This window comes from Salminus brasiliensis, chromosome 4 (genome assembly GCF_030463535.1).
Source record: "Salminus brasiliensis chromosome 4, fSalBra1.hap2, whole genome shotgun sequence".
In the NCBI taxonomy this organism is placed as follows: domain Eukaryota; kingdom Metazoa; phylum Chordata; class Actinopteri; order Characiformes; family Bryconidae; genus Salminus; species Salminus brasiliensis.
Window position 1 is genome coordinate 41620686 of NC_132881.1, and position 20787 is coordinate 41641472.

At 41.8% G+C, this 20787-nt stretch overlaps 1 protein-coding gene across 5 annotated transcripts in view; it reads left to right on the forward strand.

Moving 5' to 3' along the window:
* The first annotated feature begins 3056 nt into the window (after nt 1-3056).
* The window catches only part of dok7b (docking protein 7b), a 49188-nt gene continuing 31457 nt past the window's right edge, over nt 3057-20787 (forward strand). For 4 of the 5 annotated variants that reach the window (XM_072677100.1, XM_072677102.1, XM_072677101.1 and 1 more), the window contains exons 1-4: nt 3057-3259; nt 3396-3441; nt 6268-6495; nt 12853-13053. In XM_072677100.1, the coding sequence (XP_072533201.1) occupies nt 3206-3259; nt 3396-3441; nt 6268-6495; nt 12853-13053 (529 nt within the window). In that variant the 5' untranslated portion in view covers nt 3057-3205. Of the gene's footprint in view, nt 3260-3395; nt 3442-6267; nt 6496-12852; nt 13054-20787 lie in introns of those variants that run through there. The other variant, XM_072677104.1, reaches the window with a different exon arrangement.

Consider the following 20787-nt stretch of genomic DNA (forward strand, 5'->3'; position numbering starts at 1 on the left):
CGCCTATGAATTACTGTCTCTCTCACTGACTCTGGCCTGGGTTTGCTCACCAACTGAGGTCACTCCTGCCGCCGCCTGGGTTTTCATCGACTCCCTTTATTCGCACAGTTTCCACTGTAATAGCTGCTGAGCTGCAGTTACGCCTCGGTCACATCTCATTGAGCCGTGGACAAGAAGGTACCGCAGTCTGCCAGGACTTATAACGGGGGTAATTGAGAGACAGGGGTTAGAGAGAGGGAGGAAATAATGGTGGGAGTATGCAGAGGGAGCGTATGGACGGAATAACAGGATATCGGTGAGGGAAAGTGCAGATGGGGTAAAAGAAGAAAAGTGGTGAAAAATGCTGAAGGAGATAGGAGGAAGTGCTACCCTGTACATTTCTGTTCTCAGCAGTGCTTTGTCAGGTCTGCATGAGTAATGCACTAGCAGCTCGTTGTCCATAAATGGCCTTTTAGGCTCTGTTCTGCAACAGCACACTCTAACAGATGCTCTTACCCATAATAAATGAAGATAAAGTTCTTGAACCTTTGGAGAAACATTATGCTTAAACATGCTTTGTGAAATATAATAATATATACTCTTAAAATAAAAGGTGCTTCAAGGGGTTCTTTGAGTGATGCCATAGATGGACTGGCACCCAGTACTTCCAGGTAGGCTCCCGACTCGCCACAAGAAGTGTGTAGCCCAACATAGAACTGGAAGTTGGGTAGGCCCGCAATGTTGTATGCATGCCCAGAGAACATGCCCGTGTGGGGCCTGTATGGGTAGCCTAACTGGGAAGCAGAAAGTTTTGTCCATGGGTTGGCCCCACATATGGATGCCCAACAGGGTCCCACCAGGGTCAGTGATGGGACTAGAAGGGGTTAAACATGGGCCCCATATGGGTTGTACACTGTACATAGGGCCTAAATGGGACCCATGTGAGATTACGGTGGGCTGTAACGATGGTGCCCCTTTAGGAAGCCTAACTGGGTCCCAGTAATACATGTCCACATGTAAAAACGCATGTTCAAACCCACTCAGAGCCCCACATGAGCATGTTGGATGAGAGACAGCATGGGAGAGACTGTGTCGGGTGGGTGAGGGAGAATGTCAATGGTTATTTACAAAACCTGGGTACACTGTACATAGGGCCTAGATGGGACCCATTTGAGATCAAGGGGAGGCTGTACCGATGGGGCCTTTTTGGGAAGTTCAACTGGGTCCCAATAACAACACATGTACAAACCCACCTGAAACCCACCTAGCCCACTTTCCACCCATGTGAGACCCCCACATAAAGTACGTTGGCTGGATGTCATTAGTCATTACATGTCGAGATACTTTACCACATAATTGTGGTAATTAATGTCCATTCACAACATTACAACAGTGACATTAAATATGACTTACCATTAAATATGTATCTTTTTATGCAAAAACAAACAAATAAATAAATAAATATACAATAAAATACAAATTAGCTGATGGCTATTGTGTCTTTAAGGAAAGAGCCTAACCCCACTGCCCTCCAAGGGAACTTTTCCTGCAGTCAGTTATTGTAAGTTACTTTGGGCAAAAGTGTCAAATAAATGTAACTTCTAACTGGTTCTACTGAGGAGAAATCCAGAATTGCCCTCTGTAGTGGGCACTGATGCCTGCGGGACTAAAGTGAGACATCAGGGAGAGAAACTAATTTCCCCAGTGAGAGGTAGCGCTCTGTTAAGCCTCAGGGGCAAATTATTCAATAAAACCAGATGATTCTGCTGCATACGTGAACAGGTCTTCTCAGAGTCCTCTTAAAATTGCAGGTCACGTGGAGCCAGGAGACAGCAGCGCAGAGCAAGGTGTTGTAAAAGAGTGACCATCAACCAGTTTTTAGTAACGTCAGCCATATACAATACACTATCTGTCCAAATGTTTGTGGACACCCCTTCTAATGAATGCATTCAGCTACTTTAAGTTGCTCCCATTGCTGGCACAGATGTGCAAATGCACACACAGACACATGGTATTTCCAGTCCCTGTGAAGAGAAGCACTGCTAATAGAATAGGACGCACCGGAGCAGATAAACATGAACCGATCATATGCCTAATGCCAGGCGTGGGCTAGAGGGGTATAAAGCCCCTCAGGAATTCAGCTGTAGAGCAGTGGAATGATGGTGGTGCTCAATCCAACACTTTTTGGTGATCATCCAACATCCATTTATATTACATTTACATTTGTGGCATTTAGCTGACGCTCTTCTCCAGAGCAACTTAATAAAGTTACTCGTATTACAGAGGTGCAGTGTTAGGAGTCTTTCCCAAGGACCTGTTTTTGTGTAGCGCAACCTTGTAGCCCAGCCAAAATGGGAATCGAACCCTGGTCTTCCACATGGTGTAATAGCTCACTGGCAGCTAGTGGTTCTATCTGTTGCGCCACATTATTATTATGATGATGATGATGATGATGATGATTATTATTATTATTATTATTATTAGCAGTAGTATTATTATTAGTAGTAGTAGTAGTATTACTACATTTGTTATAATAATAACACAGTTACTGTGGGTCAGCAATTATGGGGGTCTTTTATTATAGTATCCCAGTTTTATCTACTAGGGAAATTCCTACTATAATAAAAGTCAAAGAAAATAATAAAGAGTTATTCTTAAAAATAATTAAAGACATTTATAGATATTATTACAACAAAAGCATGTTTTTTTTTTATTTAAGAATAAATATTTAACCAGTAAATACACACATTAAATCAGAAACAATGACAGACAGGCTCGTTCATACTGGCTCCCAAACACACCTCTGTCTGAAAACCTGGCCCAGTCAGTTCAGCGCATTCATATGAGAGCAGTGTCCTGCCCCTGGACTCCAATGTCTAGGAGCTTCTGGAATGTTCCCACTAATGGCTTTTCAGACTAAACACGGTGAAGCGTTTTTAATTTAATTTGCACTTTATAAACAGCCACCCTGACCACCCTGACCCCCGTCAACAACTGCGCAAACGTCTGGTGCCGTCGCCCTGCTGGGTGCGCGTGTGTGGGCGGCACATAGAGAGGGGCAGACACAGAGGTTAGCGGGTTAGCTAGCTAGCACACACGAGAGGACTATTAAAGCTATTTTGAAAGTGACCCTGCAGTAAGACCCTCACTCCCTCACTCTCTCTCACACACACACACACACACACACACTCGACTCGCGCACAGCTGTCGGGAACCATGACAGAAGATGACGGATACGGTTGTCGTAGAGGGCCAAGTGAGACTCCGAGAAGGGAAAAAGGTTTCTATGAGCTTCTTTTCACATATTCGAGTGTGTGTGTGTGTGTGTGTGTGTGTTGTGAAGTTCACCTTTGGGGAAGTGTCGCTGCTGGTGTCTGGAAGCGCTCAGTAGACTCTGTTGCTTTCTGCTCCCACAGTGGAAGAGCAGATGGGTGCTTCTTCGGAAACCGTCGCCGGTAGCAGGTGAGTTAGCTCGCCCACTTCAAACGCCAGGAAAGCGGCTCTTTTCAAACACTTCTGAACTTTGATGTCTGTGACGCCGGCGTTCTGTTCGCTGTCGTCACAATGCCTGAGATTCTGGAATCCTCGTGATGTCATAATGCCCCTAGATATACGCATATCGCTGCTCGCCAATGAAACACATGCGTCTCCATTTCTGTCCATGTGTAGTTTGTAGCTGCTCTGTACCCTGTGTGAATAATTCTGACTGGCAGAATAGAATAAATGATCTAAATGACTTGGAATGAACTAACATTTTGCCTTCTACTGTAAACTCACCATTTTGGAGATACATGTTTTTCATTTGACAGCGATGATCACTCCAAGTCAATGTAGACGAATCATATTCCAGCTCATTCTGGAGCATTTCTGTTGCTCCGCTCATCATGAGCTGTCCTACAATGTAAAGAACAACTGTCTGATTTAAAAAATACAAAAGTGGAGATAAAAGGCTTATGTGTGGCAGTGACAGCATATATGTTTGTTTGAATCCTCATGATGTCATAATGCCCATAAATATACGCATATCACTGCTCGCCAATGAAAAACATGCATCTCCATTTTTGTTTATTCGTAGTTTTCTCCATGGTTAAAATCCTGTGGCTGCTTCTGTACCCTGTGTAAATAATTTGGAGTGAATGGGCCAATAGAAATGCTGTAAATGACTTGGAATAAACTCTTATTTTACACTGACTTCCATTCAAAATCACCATTTTGGAGATAAATGATTTTCATTGGACAGTGACGATAGATGCTAAGGGCAAGTCAATGTAGACGGATCATATTCCAGGTCATATTGGAGCATTTCTGTTGCTCTGGTCACGAAGCGGTCCAACAATGTAAAGAACAACTGCCTGATTCGAAAAGTGAAAAATTACAAAAATGGAGATACAAGGCTTCTATGTGACAGTGACAGCATATATGTATGTGCGGTATATCCATCACAGTGCAGCAGTCTTGCAGGTGTGTTAAAGGTGTGCAACATTTAGGCAAAAAACATAAACAACGTAAAAACAATTAATGTAAAATGTGCACTGAAGAATTTCTTTATGCTCATATCTTCTATACTTCTACTTATTTAGACACGCTGTGATTGCTTGTATTCAGGGAATGTATCATTGCTGCTGTCCAATGAAAAACAGGCATCTCCATTTTTGTCTGTTTTTAGTTTTCTCCATGGTTTGAATCCTGTAGCTGCTCTGTACACTTTGTCGATAATGCTGAATGAGCAGACCAATAGAAATGCTCTAAATTACATGGACTAAGCTCTTATTTTACATTGACATTCATTTGAAGTTCTAACATGCTTGCCTTCTTCTGTGAAGTTGCTATTTTGGAGATGCATGTTTTATGCCAGTATGTTCTAAAATATAACATCTATGCATATAATTAATGATGTCTTTCTTATAACTCTGTAGTTATAAGTTGTAATGTCCAATAAATAGCATTTAGCAGTTGAGGAACGAAATACATCCAACAGAAATATTCATAACACTTATATACACTGTTAAAAGACATGCATACAATGGTAGACGTCATGAAAAAATCCCAGTACATTCATTCTGAATGTATTGTCCACGTGTCGAGAACAGAGAACAACTGCATGTATTAATATTAATTATTACTTTTTTTAATGTACGTTCCCTCAACTAACTTTCTACTAAAGCCAATCAACAGTGAATTAAGCATGTTTTATAGTCACATGGATTTTCTTTCCCCCCCCTCTCTCTCTCTCTCTCTCTCTCTCTCTCTGACTCACCCCGTCTCCAGTTGTTCAGAGGGATCACTCTCTTTATGCAGTGTTTGTTATGACAGCTGCTAGTCCATCCACACATACCGGTCCTGGTGGCCAGGTGCTGTAGGGCTGTGGTGGAGCCCACACACTGTACTGCACACACACACACACACACACACACACACACACACACACACACACACACACACACACAGAAATAAACCCTCAGCCTCACAGTGAGTGACTCAGACTCCACAGTGCTGAGAGAAAGTATCTGCATGTGCTAGCATACACAACGCATTTGTGGTGATCAGACACAGCCAAATTGCTCTCTTGTTACTACCCACAGAACACCACAGCATCACTACTGCAGTATAATACCCTCCTTCTTATAACTCTGGGTCAGAATAGCTGTGATGTTCAGTAAAGAGCATTAACACATTCAGTAGTTCAGCAAAGTTCACCCCCTCCTAATGAATGCATTTAGGTACTTTAAGTTGCACCCATTGTTGACACAGTTGTGCAAATGCACACAAATGCAGCTTGTCTAGCCCCTGTAGAGAAGTACTGGCAATAGAATAGACTCTCTGGAGCAGATAAACATGAACATATTGGTGTATAAAGCCCCCCAGCATTGAGCTGTGGAGCGATGAAACTGTGTTCTCTGGAATGATGGATGGTGCTCCATCCAGTACTTTTGGGATGAGTTGGGAAGTTGGGGATGAGGTAGTAATCACCCAACATCCTGACCACACTAACTGTCTTGTTGCTGAATGCCATCAAATCCTCACAGCAATGCTCCTCCAAAATCTAGTAGAAAGCCTTCTTCCCTGGACAGTAAATACAGCTACTCCAACAAAAGCAGAATAAACTCTTTTTTGATTTTGGAAGAAACAATGAATGAGCAAGTGTCCCAATACTTTTGTCCATATCATGTAATCTAAGCCACATATATTAAGTCTATTGTTCAGTGTAAATGTGTGTATTTTCTTAGTTGAGCTATGCTGAAATGAGTGGAATTCCCATTGAATGATATGTGTCCCTGTCTCCATCAGACTGCCTGTCTCTGCTGGTGTATAAGGACCGTTCTGAGAGGAGCAAAGGTCGGGAGAGGAGTCAGGCCACTCTGGGGGATATCTGTGGACTGGAGGCTCTGCAGGGCTTTGAGGGAATGAGCTACACCCTCACCATTCTCTGCCTTTCCCAATCTGTTTTACTGGGCTTCGACAGCAGGGAAAACCTCCTGGCCTGGGACACCCGCATTCGCTATAGCCTGGGAGAGGGTGAGAGCTGTGTTTGTGTGAAGGATGAGAAACTGATTAAATACTATAATGTTTATGACTGATGTTTAGACTGTGCCTCCTCCCCCTCAATCTGTTTACAGTTAATATCAATCTTCAGGTTAGCTTTCCTCGTAGCACATGACGTTCCCAGACTGGGAGGCTTTGGAAAATTGAGCGCTGAGCTTTTGCTGGGATTTGAACTTCTCATCTACTCAGACTTGATGAGTGGCAGTTAGACTGTAGGGCCGGTCTAGAGCTGTAAAATTACGCCGCATAAAATCACAGAGTACATTTACCTTTCCGTTCTTTCTTGGACACAGGAATATACATGGCTTCTCAGCTATAGAGAGGCACAACTGTCTAACTGTCTGTTTGCAAAGTAAAGATCATAAGTTTGAATCCCATCAAACACACAGGTCAGAAGTCTGAGAACAGGAAAGCCCCCCATGTGAATAAACAGTGTATTTAAATGTATTTTGGACTAAACTGAGATGCAGAAGTAAAAAATGCGAGGTAGGAGAACTTACGACTAAACTAATTTAAACTCCTAAAATGTTCTGTAATCTATTTATTTATCATTTAAATCGGCCTGACTTTAATGTTTTCACAGTGTGGTTAAAGGATTCTTTGCATTGGTGGAAAACCTGTTGATAGTGTTTTGTTTGAGCTCTTTTAAAATGGTTGGGTATATATTATTGGGCTGCAACAAATGACTATTTTGATAGTCAAAAAATCTATTGATTGTTGAAACAAATAATGGATTATTCGGATTATGAATCACCAATATTTCTTATGTAGCTATCGGCTTTTAATATGTTTGCTAATTACCAAAGAAGACAATACAGATAAATACCTTATTCAAATATTCACTTTTTCAATAAACTTTCTTGCTCAAATAAAAGATAATAAATCTCCAATATCTTTTTTCTGTCAAAATTATAAAGCAATAATGTGCAAATATCAGCATTAAAATATCACATTTCCCATCATTTTTCAGATCAGCAAAACAGGCCTTAGAACTGGCCTTTGTATTTCAACCAGTGACCAGATTTCTCTGCCTGTCTCCATACACTCAGCCCATCTCCATATGAGACTCTCACGCCTCACACTAATAGAACTCTGCTCTCCATTCGCACACCAGAGTGATGTTGTTCATGTGTGCCTGTGTTGCCTTATGGCTCTGATGGTTTTTCCACATGCTCCGTTCCTGTGACGGACAGACAGCTGTTGTCTGTGTGTAACCATTCCTAGTTAGTGCAAGAAACATGTGTGATGATATCACAAACCAATTGACTATTAGTTGATTAGTCGTTGCACCCCTAATATATCAACAAACAGGGTTATGCTGTTGTTACAATTCAAAGGACCCATTTACAGTACTGTATAAAACCATTACTGTACCATATGATTTGCAGATTACTTTAGCATGGACTGAAACCCTGGGCCTGGTTGCATAAAATAGCTTAAGGGAAGATTTCCTATCAGTGTGTTGCATAAAATCCCTCAGATGTTTCATTTATCTTAAAAGGAAACAGTGAGAGTTTTACTACAGTACCTAAGGGGGTGTTGCAGTAAAATTCCATTTCATCTCACAGCAGCAAAATGCAGCATTATCTGGAGCTGTAAAATTGCAGGTAAAGTGTGGTTATAATGTGTGGAATGGCCAAGGTTATCTTCCAGCTTGCCAACGATTTCAGAAATCAATGTCAAATCCATACTCTCTCTATAACTGTTCATCACAGACGGTCTCAGAAAACGTGTTTTTCTCCCCAGCACCCTTTAATTTAGGAATTATTTAATAGTAATCTCAAGGGATAATTCCACTTAAGGTCTTTCATTCAGCTGGGCACTGTCCCTGAGCTACTGCATGCCTGTTAAGGCTGCAAACAGAAAACACACACATAGGCCCTCTTACATACACAGCAAATATCAGACGTCGTGACGGCAGTGAGGTCCGTCTCAAGTCACACTCCTGAATGCCAGGCAAGGTTGGGTGTGATGCAACCACATCCTTCCGTGAAATGCTGGAGTTAAATATGGCCTCCTGAGGTGTCAGAAATCCAGTAGGAGCCCTAAAGCTTTTCCAGAACGTGCTTCCATCAGCCACTGTTTGATCAAGATGGCACGCTAGGTCTTATTCTTTTACACAGTGACAATCTGGACTTTCTTAAAGCCTCTAGGCACCAAGATGAAATGGTCGAGTGAGCATCACATTAAAAACTCACTCTACCATTTAGGATTATTTTAATTGCATGAAGCTTTTGGGAAACTGGGCATTGTTAGCTTATCCATAAGTCTGAGTCTGCTCGGTTCAAGTTTAAAGGGTCAAAAATGTGCATTTTCCTTGTATTTCCTGAAGGTCAGAAATAACTCCTTTCATTTGTTTTGATTAAATGGTGTGTTGCCTTTAAGGCTGATACACTATATAGCCAAAACTATGCAGACACCCATATTATTAATTGATTTCAGTTGTTTTAGCCACACTTGTTACTAAAAAGTGTATAAATCAAGCTCATTGGCTTTAAACTTGGCACTGCCACCTTTCCCAGTAGTCTGTTTGTGAAATACCATCGTGGTTAGAGCTGCCCTGGTCAACTGTAAGTGCTGCTATTGTGAACTGGAAGCATCTAGAAGCAACTGCAGCTTAGCCACAAAGTGGTAGACCACCCGAGCCGGCAGAGCAAGACAGGCCAAATGCCGAAGTGCATTAAAATGTTTTGTTCTTAGTTTCATCATTCAATACAGAGTTCCAAACTGCCTGTGGAAGAAACATCAGCACAAAAACTGTGATTTAAGAGCTTCGGCTTTCTATGACCAAGCAGACGAACACAAGCCGAAAGTCACTGCGCAGTGCCATGTGTTGAAAGGAGTGGGGTAAAGCTTGCTGGTACTGGATTCTGAAGCAGTGGGGCTGTCTTCTCTGGACTGGTTAATCATGCCTCACTGTCTGTCGGTCTGATGGACACATGTGGGATAAGTGGAAGCCAGGAGAACACTGCCTACCTGACTGCGCAGTAAAGTATGATGGAGGAAGGATAATTGTCTGGGGCTGTTTTTGAGGGTTGAACTTCCAACTCTGTGGCAACGGTTTGGGCAAAGAACCTTTACTGTTCCAGCATGACCATGCTCTTCTGCACAAAGCAAGGTTCACGTGTCCTGCACAGAGCCCTGACCTTAACTCCACTGAACCCTTTTGGAGGAACTGGAACGTCAAACGCAAGCCAGGCCTTCTTGTCCACCATCAGTACTTACGAATTCCCATAGACACTCTCAAAAACGGAATTCAACAGCATTTAACTCATTTGTGCAGGGAACACACTCTTACACTAGTGATTAGGGCAGATAGAACACACATCTGAAGCAATGGGAAGCCACCTCAGCTCCCGGGGAACAGTTGTGGGTTAGTTGCCTTGCTCAAGGGAACCTCAGCCATCAATGCCAGTCCTGGGGTTAGAAGTGACCTGCTAACCTTTAGGCCACGGCTGACCCCCAGTTGTTTTGTATCGTTTGGGATTTTGGCCAAAAGCTACTTTTCCACATGCTCCTAATTTTCCACAAATGTCCTGTCTGAGTCACTCTATATCGCAGCTTGGATGTTTCCGAGACCTGCTCGGAGTTACTCTACATTGCGGCATGGATGTTTCAGTGGAATACCTTGGGAATTACTCTACATTGCGGCTTGGATGTTTTCCCAAGCCTGCCATCGGAATTACTCTTCTTCATGACTTGTCATCTCAGTTTGGATGTTTTCCCAGGTCCATCTCCGGAGTGCCTTTATAACGCTGTTTGGATGTTTTTCACCACCTGAGTAACTCCTTATCCTGGCTTGGATGTTTCAGAGGCCTGCTGTTGAAGTTCCCCTACATCGTGGCTTGGATATTTCACAGGCACACCACTGCAGTAACTCTACATTGTGATTCGCATGTTTTCCTAGGCCCGTCTCTGGAGTGACTACATCGTGACTCGTGTTTTTTTAACTAGGCCCGCCTCTACAGTGACTCTTCATCGTGGCTTTATTAGTATTCCCAGCTGAGTGGAGGCGGTTATAACAGCAAAAAGGGCTTTACTCTGAATGGTTTTGAAATTTGGATGTCCAACAAGCTAATATTGGTGGGATTGTGTATCCTTATTTTTGGCCATATTGTGTACAATAAAAAGTGTACATTCTGATATCTCTAAAGTCAGTTGAGTTTAGTGCAGTTTGACACTAAGCTGAAAATGAGAATTGAGAGTTCAGTGAAATTGAACTTTGCTTCATGCAATATAATAAAATATGAGCTTTGTCTTAGTCTCAGCCCATTCTGACTATAAATGTCAGATACGCTCTCCTTCTCTGTTCCCGTTTGTGTGTGTCTTTGTTTGTGTTTTCCGCAGAGGCGGTGCTGGTAATCAGGGTGATAATAGATTGAGTTCTGCGAAGCACAGTGAAAATTCCCCACCCTGCTCGATCGCTCTCATCAGTCACTCGTCCTCCCGTGCGCTCTCTCTCTCTATGGGACAGTTTGCTAAGTCGCCTCAGATTGAGCTTGATTGATGAGTCAGTCACTATAGGATACTTCCGCTCATCTGTCTGTGCATGGGTGATAGTGGGTGAATGAATTTTGTGTGTGTGTGTTTGTGTGTGTGTGTGTGTGTGTGTGTGTGTGTGTGTGTGTTTGTGTATGTATTTGTGGAATGACAGACATGGGAATCCTTAAGAAATTAGGTTCATCATTGATTTGTGACTGCTGATAATGTCGCTTTCAAAGACTTCACATATTGATCATGCTTGGCTGATATTGACTGCTTGTCCCGAGTGTGATAAAAGCATCTCGAATCCTTCCAGGGCAGCGTTTACTTCTTTGCTCATCATTTCCATTAATGATTTATCCCGCTGTACTTACGAGAACTCATTAGTTTTTCATGCCTCTGGCTGCAGTTGGGCCTCTGGCTGCACATTCCTTTGTTCATCTCTTTATTTCATTACATTTCTGACAGTGCAGTTTATTCAACCCTGCTAAATATTAGCCTGCACACAGTTCACACCTTTGTAAATCTATCATTGGAGTTCAGTAATTATGTATATAAGCATAGGGTGCATTAGAGGTGGGCAGTGCGCTGATAGTTTAGCATTTTCATGATAAGTTAAATGCTTTTTGGAGCAACTGCATGTTTTATTACAAAGAGCATTTTACAATTACTTGGATGTAGCAAATTCTAAATAGGAAAAAAATTACTTTGAGGTTATGACATGATTTTTAATTATTATTTTTATGTATTTTCTGACCCTGTCAATGAATTTCATTTTTGTTTTAAATAATAATAATAATTATTATTATTATTTACACCAGACCACACTGTCATCTCACAAAAAGACCCACTGATCGAAATATCAACTGGATATTTAAATTTTTTTTTTAATAACTTTTTTAACTGAAAGTATTGAAGTCATTTAGTTGGAACCATGAAATGATTGAATTTCAAAACTCAGCTCTTAATAGAACTGTCCTGTAAACTGTTTCCTTAATGTCCACGTATGATTACTACAAAATGAATATATAATTACTCATGTTTGTGTGGCTTTATGTTCCAAAAGCAGTCATTATTCATATTCTTCACTGTTTAAGTTCCTACTTGTATTAAATATGTATGAGATCTGACCACCTCCGAATCTGGTTCGAGTGATCCGATCTCAGTGCGCCTTGGTGGTGTTTACACTTGGCTTTTCATGCGAACAAGTGAAATCGGAACGTGATCCGATCACCGAAAGCGTTGTTAATTCCAGGTGTAAACAGACTGTTTCTGTTACTTCAGCTTAAAGACAAGTATACGATAAGTGAGCTCTCTTGTGATTGGCTGTACTTTATTGTGCTCCATTCAGAAAGCACTCAGAGCTGAAACACTCCTGAGAACTGCAGCATTAGTTTGTTTTTTTTTACGCTAAATGATTTTGTCATTTTATGCCACTGATATAATGCTAATATGATATCATAATAAAGCAATTACATTCATTTAAAGAGCAATGAACTTGCTTGATCATTAAGAATATTTTATTAATGTAAAAAATCTTTGAAAATGTTTAATTATCCTAAATAAATTAAACATAAATTTTAAAAACATACTGGCTCAGTCATGGTAAAGGGCTATCCTTGCTAAATAAACACAACAGGCAATATTAAGGTCATATCCATGTATTGTACGATAAGTCCATAACATAATTATAGTTACAGGCCTATATGCATATTATCTTAAACTTTATTTCAATAAAACAGAAAATTCCATTTTAGAGTCCCTTTATAGAATCACTCAATCTACAGAAAAGATCATCAGTACAGGACCACACTGTCAGAGCTTGACTAAAAGTGGCTTCTCTCTCAGTCCACAGGTTTAATGTGAACATCCAGCCTGGCACCAAGCTAGAGAGTGGCCCAGCCATACTCCATTTGTGCAATAACCTGCTGGCCATCACCAGGGACGTCCATCCTTCAATTATGGGCCAGTGGAGACTGTCGGACCTAAGGCGGTACGGGGCAGTGCCCAATGGATTTGTCTTCGAGGGAGGGACTCGCTGTGGCTACTGTGAGTCCTTTTAAGTGTTTTCACTGAATCACTGCAGAACTGAATCAGGTATAGTAAGGATTACTGAACAGCTGAGTCCTGTGTGGTCTGTTATCAGATCAGAAAACTCATGCATAGAGTAGCCTGAACCTGCACTTTATGGGGAATTGGTATTTTTTGGCCCTGGGCTCCCAGGTATAACATTCATGAGGAACTTTTGGATGTTTTTTTAGGGTGAAACTGTGAAGGAACCTCTTAAGGTGCTTTGAGGAACCTTCAAGGAATGTTTTTCTTCAAAAACCCCATTGAAGATTCCTTAATGCACCATAGTTTCAAATTGAAGAACCTCCAAAAGTTCCTCGATAATCTGGTACTTTTAACAGAGTACATTCGGAAAGTGTAATTCACTGGAGCTGATAAACATGAACCTTTTGGCACCATGCTGCCTAATGCCAGGTGTGGGCTAGAGGGGTATAAAGCCCCCAGCATTGAGCTGTGGAGCAGTGAAAGAACTGTGTTCTCTAGAATGATGGATGGTGGTGCTTTCTCCAAAACTTTTGAGATGAGTTAGGGAGTTGGGGGTGATGAGGTGGGGTTGGTGATCATCCAACATCCTGACCTCACTAACGCTCTTGTCCCTGAATACAATCAAGTCCTCACAGCAAAGCTCCAAAATCTAATAGCAAGCCTTCTTACCTGGACAGTAGAGACAGTTACTCCAACAAAAGCAGAATGAACTCTTTTTAATTCCATTGATTTTGGAAGAAACAATAAATGAGCAGGCGTCCCAATACTTTTGCCCATATGGTGTTTGACAAAGGGGGCAGATGTGAAGGATATAGTCTCCTCACCACTCTCTCTTTTCCACTTGGTGTTAGTGACATTCCAAGTAGTGGAAGTAGCAGGAGGTGTGTGCCAATATTCAATGTGAAAATTAGACACCCTTCTCCACACACATGCACCCCCCCCCCTTGCTTTCACTGTAATCACACACACACACACACACACACACACAGTGTTTGATAATGTGTGATAGGGTACAGTGCAAAATCATTGCGTTAGCACTAGCAAAGCCCACCAGCTGCCTTTTTGGCATAACTGCCTGCAGCTGTTTCCTGTAGCCACAGTGGTCCCAAAAACGGACTTATATAAGCTGTGTCTCCCCTCCGCACCCAGCTGTTACACCGAGAACAATAGAATTTCCTTTTGATGAATCTTCTTAATTAATATGTTGCTGCTTATGAAGGTGGTATCTGACACATTTGGAGAATGCTCAGCTGTTGGAGGTGGCTATGCAGGGAACTCAGGGCAGTTTTATATGTTCAGGGTGTGTGTGGGTGTGTGTGCCTGGGTGTTAAGGGCAGCGAGCCAAATGGAGACTCTGGAACATGGAGCGAGAGGCAAATCGCACAGGGCGCCAAACACACGGCCTCGCAATGTGGTCAGGGACATGGTGAAGTCTTAGCGATGGCGTGACCATGGTTTCTCATTAAAACTGTAATAATAATATTATTATTAATAATAATAATACTAATAATTGTGCAGCCTCTTTCTGCAGGCTATTCTGTAAATGGAATGGAAATTGACTGACTGGCTGTTATTTTACTGGTTTAAATCTGCTAACAGTGGAGTTACAGCACAGTGGTGAAAGAGAAGCTTATAATGGTGTACAGTTTTGTGAAATTTTGGACACCCGATGAAAACCTTCGTTTTTTAAACATATTTAAATAATCAACATGTGATCTTCATTTGAACAGTTTAGAGAGATGGAGGTAATATAATTTTTGACAGCAAGGGTCTTCTCCCTGCACACTTTCCATAAAAATGAAACATGTGCAGTCTCTTTCTGATGGTAGATGCTGTGCTTTGTTTCTGCCCTTGGGCCAAACTTGGTAGGATGGCCAGACCTGGCCCTGCGGGCAGTTGTGTCACTTGTTTATACAGAAGTTTAGATACATTAAAAAAGACAACCTTTTCACGGGTTGTCCTCATTTTATCACATGACTGTAGAATCAGAGCTTTCTATGAGCTACCATGTTTCTATCAAGGCGTATATGAGCCACAAGGTTGATGAAATAGTCAGCATTTATTTAACCATTATTTGTTTAAAGTTAAATTTCTGATTTTGTCTAATTTTCTCCCCAATTTGGATCACCAACTACCCAACTCCCATCAAAAATAAACTTAAAACTGGAAAAACATGAAACATACCAAACCAGTGTCAAAGCCTCCATAAGGGCAGCATTGACGGCAATGTAAGTTGCCCATCTGTGGTAGGATTTTACACAAATATGACCCATATTGCAGGCAGTGGAGCATCAGCATGACTTTAAGATGCTATTTTAAGGTGAACATGCTACGTAATGTTTAAACTGGTGATCATATTTGTGGTTAATTGATGTACAGGCTACCAACCCCATGTTTAGAAGGTTACACAGATCAGTAGCTTGTGGCCTTGTAGTCCTTAGTGCTGCTAATGACGTTGTGTGGTTTGTGGACATATGAAAAAAGTCTGGAAATTAGTACTTTGTGTGAAATTACATTTTAATGCTGATCATTAGATTTCAGACACTAGTTTAGTAGAACATGTGGTTTTCTTCAGATACTCATTTACAGCTGAATGCAGCTGTGTGGACGTGCTCAGGGAGCATGTGCTGTTTCTTCACCAGGGACATTAATTAGATGAAATTAAAGGCAATAAAAAGCTCAAACAACAAATACAAACGCAAACTTTCAGGAATATTTATGACCGTGATTCTACTTTGCTTATATCTGCAGTCCTACAGACATCATTTTTCTCCATAACCAGTCAATCGGTGGCCTTCTTCATTGGCGCTTCTGTGACCTGATTGACGGAGGCAGGGTCGATGGCTGTGTCTTATTTCGTTCATTAGGACACAGTGAGCGGCAGATTGCTTTGGGCTGGGGACGGTGTATTAAAATGGAAATGTACCTGTGTTTCTGCTCCACTGAGGAAACACAAACTCACTGTCGCTGCTCAAAGCCCTGTCACAACCCATACTGATGGTGTCATTAGCGAGTGTGTCAGCTGTCGTGTTTGATTTGGAGAGTGAGGCGGGCTGAGGTTTGCTTGGCAGTGTGTGAGCAGCCTCTGTACTGAGAAATTCCTTTCTGTCAGAGAAGGGAACTGTATGGAGGTGAAAATGTTACGATGGCAGTATTTGGTTATGGGGAGAGTGAGGAGAGCCTTTATAACTACACTATCCTTCCAAACTATCATATTAGACTCATACACATCTTTTATACATGTGTAAAAGTGTAGAAATCTACAACTTGCACACAAATTGAGTTTGTTTGTGTCATATACCGACTACACCCTGCCCTTAAGCCTGCCACGATAATTAAGTACTCATAATTGCACTTACTGTACAATATATGGACATGACCTCAATCATATTACTTCGATATTGCCCAAAAGCTGGTATGTTGACTTTTGAAAACAGTGTTTTTAATTTCTTTATATTAGTATTATTTTATTATATGGAATATTTATTTGGGGTATTCGCACATTTTTAACAAATATGTGAATTTCAAAATTGGAATATTCTCAGTAATAAAAGTTCACAGCTCGTAAAAATGATGCATTTGCATTATTATACTTTTATATAATCATTAGATCAGTGGCATAAAATGGTGTTAAAGTGACAGCAATATTGATAATCACAGTTATTCCTGTGAAAATTTTGTGATTAATACTGTGATTGTGACAGGCCTACCTGCCCCACAAGTGGATGGGTTCAAGCCCATCAAAGTATAGAAAGTAATAGAAAACACACCTACCTTTTTTTAATAAATCAGTTATTCATGTACATTCTGTGTCGTTCCGTCTAGCAGAGCCCTGTACTTCAATCTGGCAGTTGAGCAAGGATCTGCAGTGAAAACACATCTGCAAGTGAAAACACTTCCTTGAATGTTCCTCAAAGCACCATAAGAGGTTCCCTCACAGTTTCACACTGAAAACCTCCATAAAATCCCTCAAGGGTCTTATACTTTTAACAGTCAACAGTGCACATGGCCCTGTTTGAGCCAAACATCAAAGATGCTGTACAGTTGTCCGTCTCTCTGTGTGTAGTCTTTTCAATCTCTCTCTCCGTCAGACACACAAACACACACAGCGACAAACTGCTGTGCAGAGAGACACAAGACAGCAGGCAGATGTTTTTGCCAACTTCCAGTGCACTCTTGGTGTCTTTCCAAACGTCTTCCTCCACAGAGTCATTCGCTGACCCTTTAATTCCTACAGCCGAGTGAGACTGCTGTCATTCAAGGCATCCTCACTGAGATGAGCTTATTAGCATTCTGCTACTCACTAGGTTTGTTTGTTTGCTTCGAACTGGATTAGAGCGCAGCGGTGTGTCCATGAAGGTCGGGGTGCTAAACTGTTAAAAGCTCAGAGCTTTGCATTTCAGCTTTGCATTTCCAACTTTTGTTTTGTTTTCACTCGAACCGCGCGAGAGGGCATGAAAACACATGTCATCAGAGTTTTCCAGAGGCCAGTATCTCAGGCGCCTTTCGCATAGATCTCCCTGACACGGCTGCATTAACCCTGATGACAGTGAATCTCTCGGAGCATCAGCGATCTTTGATATATTTCAGGGCTTGAGTGCGGAGACGAGAGGAGGGGACATGCTGTTGAAAAGGCGTCCCTCATATTTATAGACTCTGTTGATGTATTATGAAACCCACTCTGGTTATTTTTGTAAAGGCCTCTTGCTCCTATAGCCTTGCCCTCGCAGTCTCCATGGCGACGGCGCGGGATTTGGCATAGCTATATTTACCACCATCAAAGAGTGCCGGAGGCTGAGGATTCGTTAGGCTGAAGGGAGAGAGAAGCGCAGCGGCGTAATCACACCGTGCGTCTACCCAGCACAACTTTCTGTTCCCTCCCTGTAAAGTTTTCTCTCATTAATGTCAGACGGATGGGACCTCCATTGTAACTTGCAGCCAGTGTTCTGTTCTGTTCTGTTCTGTTCTGACAGGTTTTGTAGATAATCCGACTGATTGATCGGCTTTGGTAAGGAACACAGTGCCCAGGGAAGATGCTGTAAACAGCAAACAGGAGTGTTGGAAAAATGAGGTGGTAATGCAGCCTTTGACCAGTTCTTGACCAGTCACTAGAGCTGTGTATTGGCAAGAACCTGGCAACAGAATACGCATCCCAAACAGGGATAGTGATTCAGTATACTGCGGAATATTATAGGGATGGATCAAGTGGTGGGATGAGGGGCCGATCGAGGCATTTTTAATAGATCAGGTATCAGCATTTACGGTTCCAATCCGCTTTTGATTCTTAAGTTTGATGTATCAAATCAAATCAAATCCAATCTAATTTATTTGTATATCACTTTTTGCAACTGTCATCGTAATTACAGTAATTAGTAAAAGACACACACAAAAAAAATTAATAACATAAAGAGACATGAAACAGCCAAAGGCGACAGTGGCAAGGAAACACTCCCTCAGAGCTGGAGGAAGAAACCTTGGGAGGAACCAAGACTCACAAGAGGGACCCAACCTGACCCATCCTTCTCTGATCAGAACTATTTCTAAATGATTGATAAAAGTCACCAAACCATCTTTACTATTGTACTGCTAAGATGAGCAACATATTCTTAATCATAATATAATAATCACGGTGTAGTATAACTTAATAGAGTCATGGCAGTGATGGTCAGAGTAATGCGAGTAGTGATGGTTAATAGTGGTAATATTTAGTGTGTAGCAAAGTGCCATCTGCCGTCCCCTAGGTGTGAATAATAGGCACGATCCTCAGCTGCTGCAGACAAATGTCAAATTTTTCCGAAAAGTACCCCAGACAGACTACCCCAGTTCATCTGTGACTTTATTTCAGTGAGGAAAACTAAGCAGAGCTTTATGAGAACTGATAAGTGTGGTGACGTTACCAGTTAGCAGCCAAAACAAAAGTGAAAGTGCACTTCTAATGCTAACTCTCCATTCCACCTTAAATAGTGCCGCAGTTACAGTGAGTACAGTTCAACAGCAGAGTGGAACGGCTGCATTATTTAAGGTGGAACGGAAAGTTCGGGGAAACTTTAGCTTACCGTTAGCTCAGGGCCTCGCTGTAACCGTGACGCAGCAAAGAACAAATGGCTCCAAGAGCAGCAGGTCAAGAGTCTGTTAGTTAATCTGTCAGAAGAGGAGGAGTTCAACTCCTCACTGTCTATTTTCCACCCAGTTTGGTTGTAGTTGAGCAACAACAAAGATATTCTATTCCATTTTCTCCACTTGGAAAGATTTAACGTTACTACCATCCCGTCTTTACTCCTGATTTACATCTGAATAGATCCCAGACTATGGTGGAAATGGTGGGCTCTGTTTTACCCACGACAGAACCACAGTTCTTTTCCGAGGAGCCGAGGAGGAAGCTAATGCTAATGCTAATGCTAATGCTAATGCACATACTCTAAGTAATTAGACTGCTTAGTTGTAAAGGAACTGGGAGCTGAATGGTCAGGTAGGTCAGTCAGACTGGTCTGTAAGATGTGGTGGTTGGTGTAGCACAACAGATAGCACCACTACCTACCAGTGAGCTCCATGTGGGAGACTGGGGTTTGATTCCCAGTCTGGGGGACTATGCTGCACTACACCAATAAGAGTCCTTGGGCAAAACTGCTAACACTACATTGTCTCACCTCTGTAATACGAGTAACCTTGTAAGTCATTCTGGATAAGAGCGTCAGCTAAATGTAATGTAAATATTAAACACTGTAGAGGTTAAAAGAAAGTAAATCAGTTAGAATTTAGTCGGATTTTAACAGTTACTAAAAAAGTGATTTTACTGGATTGTTTAATGCGGTGTATTAGCACCTCTTAGTTGTGGGGCTGTATTATTTATAGAAACACAAAGATCAGATCGGGATCGACCGATAGTCAGCATTAAGAGGCTTGGATAGGATGGGGTAAAAAAACTTGATTAGGATCCCCAACATATTGTCATACTGTAAGCTAAATTATCTATTACTATTATAATTAAATTGTCTCCCCAATTGCCGACCCTATGCATATTCTCCCCTTATTACACGCCTTCTCCGACACATAACCAGCCAGCCAGCACCTCTTTTTCTCGGAACTGCCGCCGATGCAACATTACTGGGCAACCAACGTACTCTGAGGAAAGCAATGTGTACCCGGCTCTGACGCCAGTGCCAGGTCAGCGTTACACTGGAGTGATGTGGGGGGGGGAGCTTTGGAGCCACCCTGGAGAGAGCAAGGCCAATTGTGCTCCCCCAGGACCCTGGCTGCCAATGGCTAGCAGCAAGACCATAGTGCCAGGGCCTTATTCCACTGGGCCACTCGGCCCATTGTATAATTGTATAATTAGTCATAGTGTAAAAACATAATTTGCAGAAAATCTGAGTAAAATACAAATGTACTTTTTCTGTAATCAGAAAAGTGCTATCAGACAGAACTGCTGTCAGGTGGTCAGGGTTTAAACACAACACAAACCACTGCCTGACACTAATCTTTACATACAAACTATTCATTAAAAATCAGTACTATTTTTGAGAATCGATACAGTACTGCAAAACATAATATCACCATACCTTCACATATCAATATTTTCTTATACCCCTATTAGTTGTGATAGCTGCTGCAGGAGACCAATCGTGCAGTTTTATTTCACTGATAAGATCTGGTCATCTCTGTAGCCCTTGGATTACTAGTCTGTAAGTGACCTCTACTACCCCAATCCATCCTTTAGTAATAGTCAAA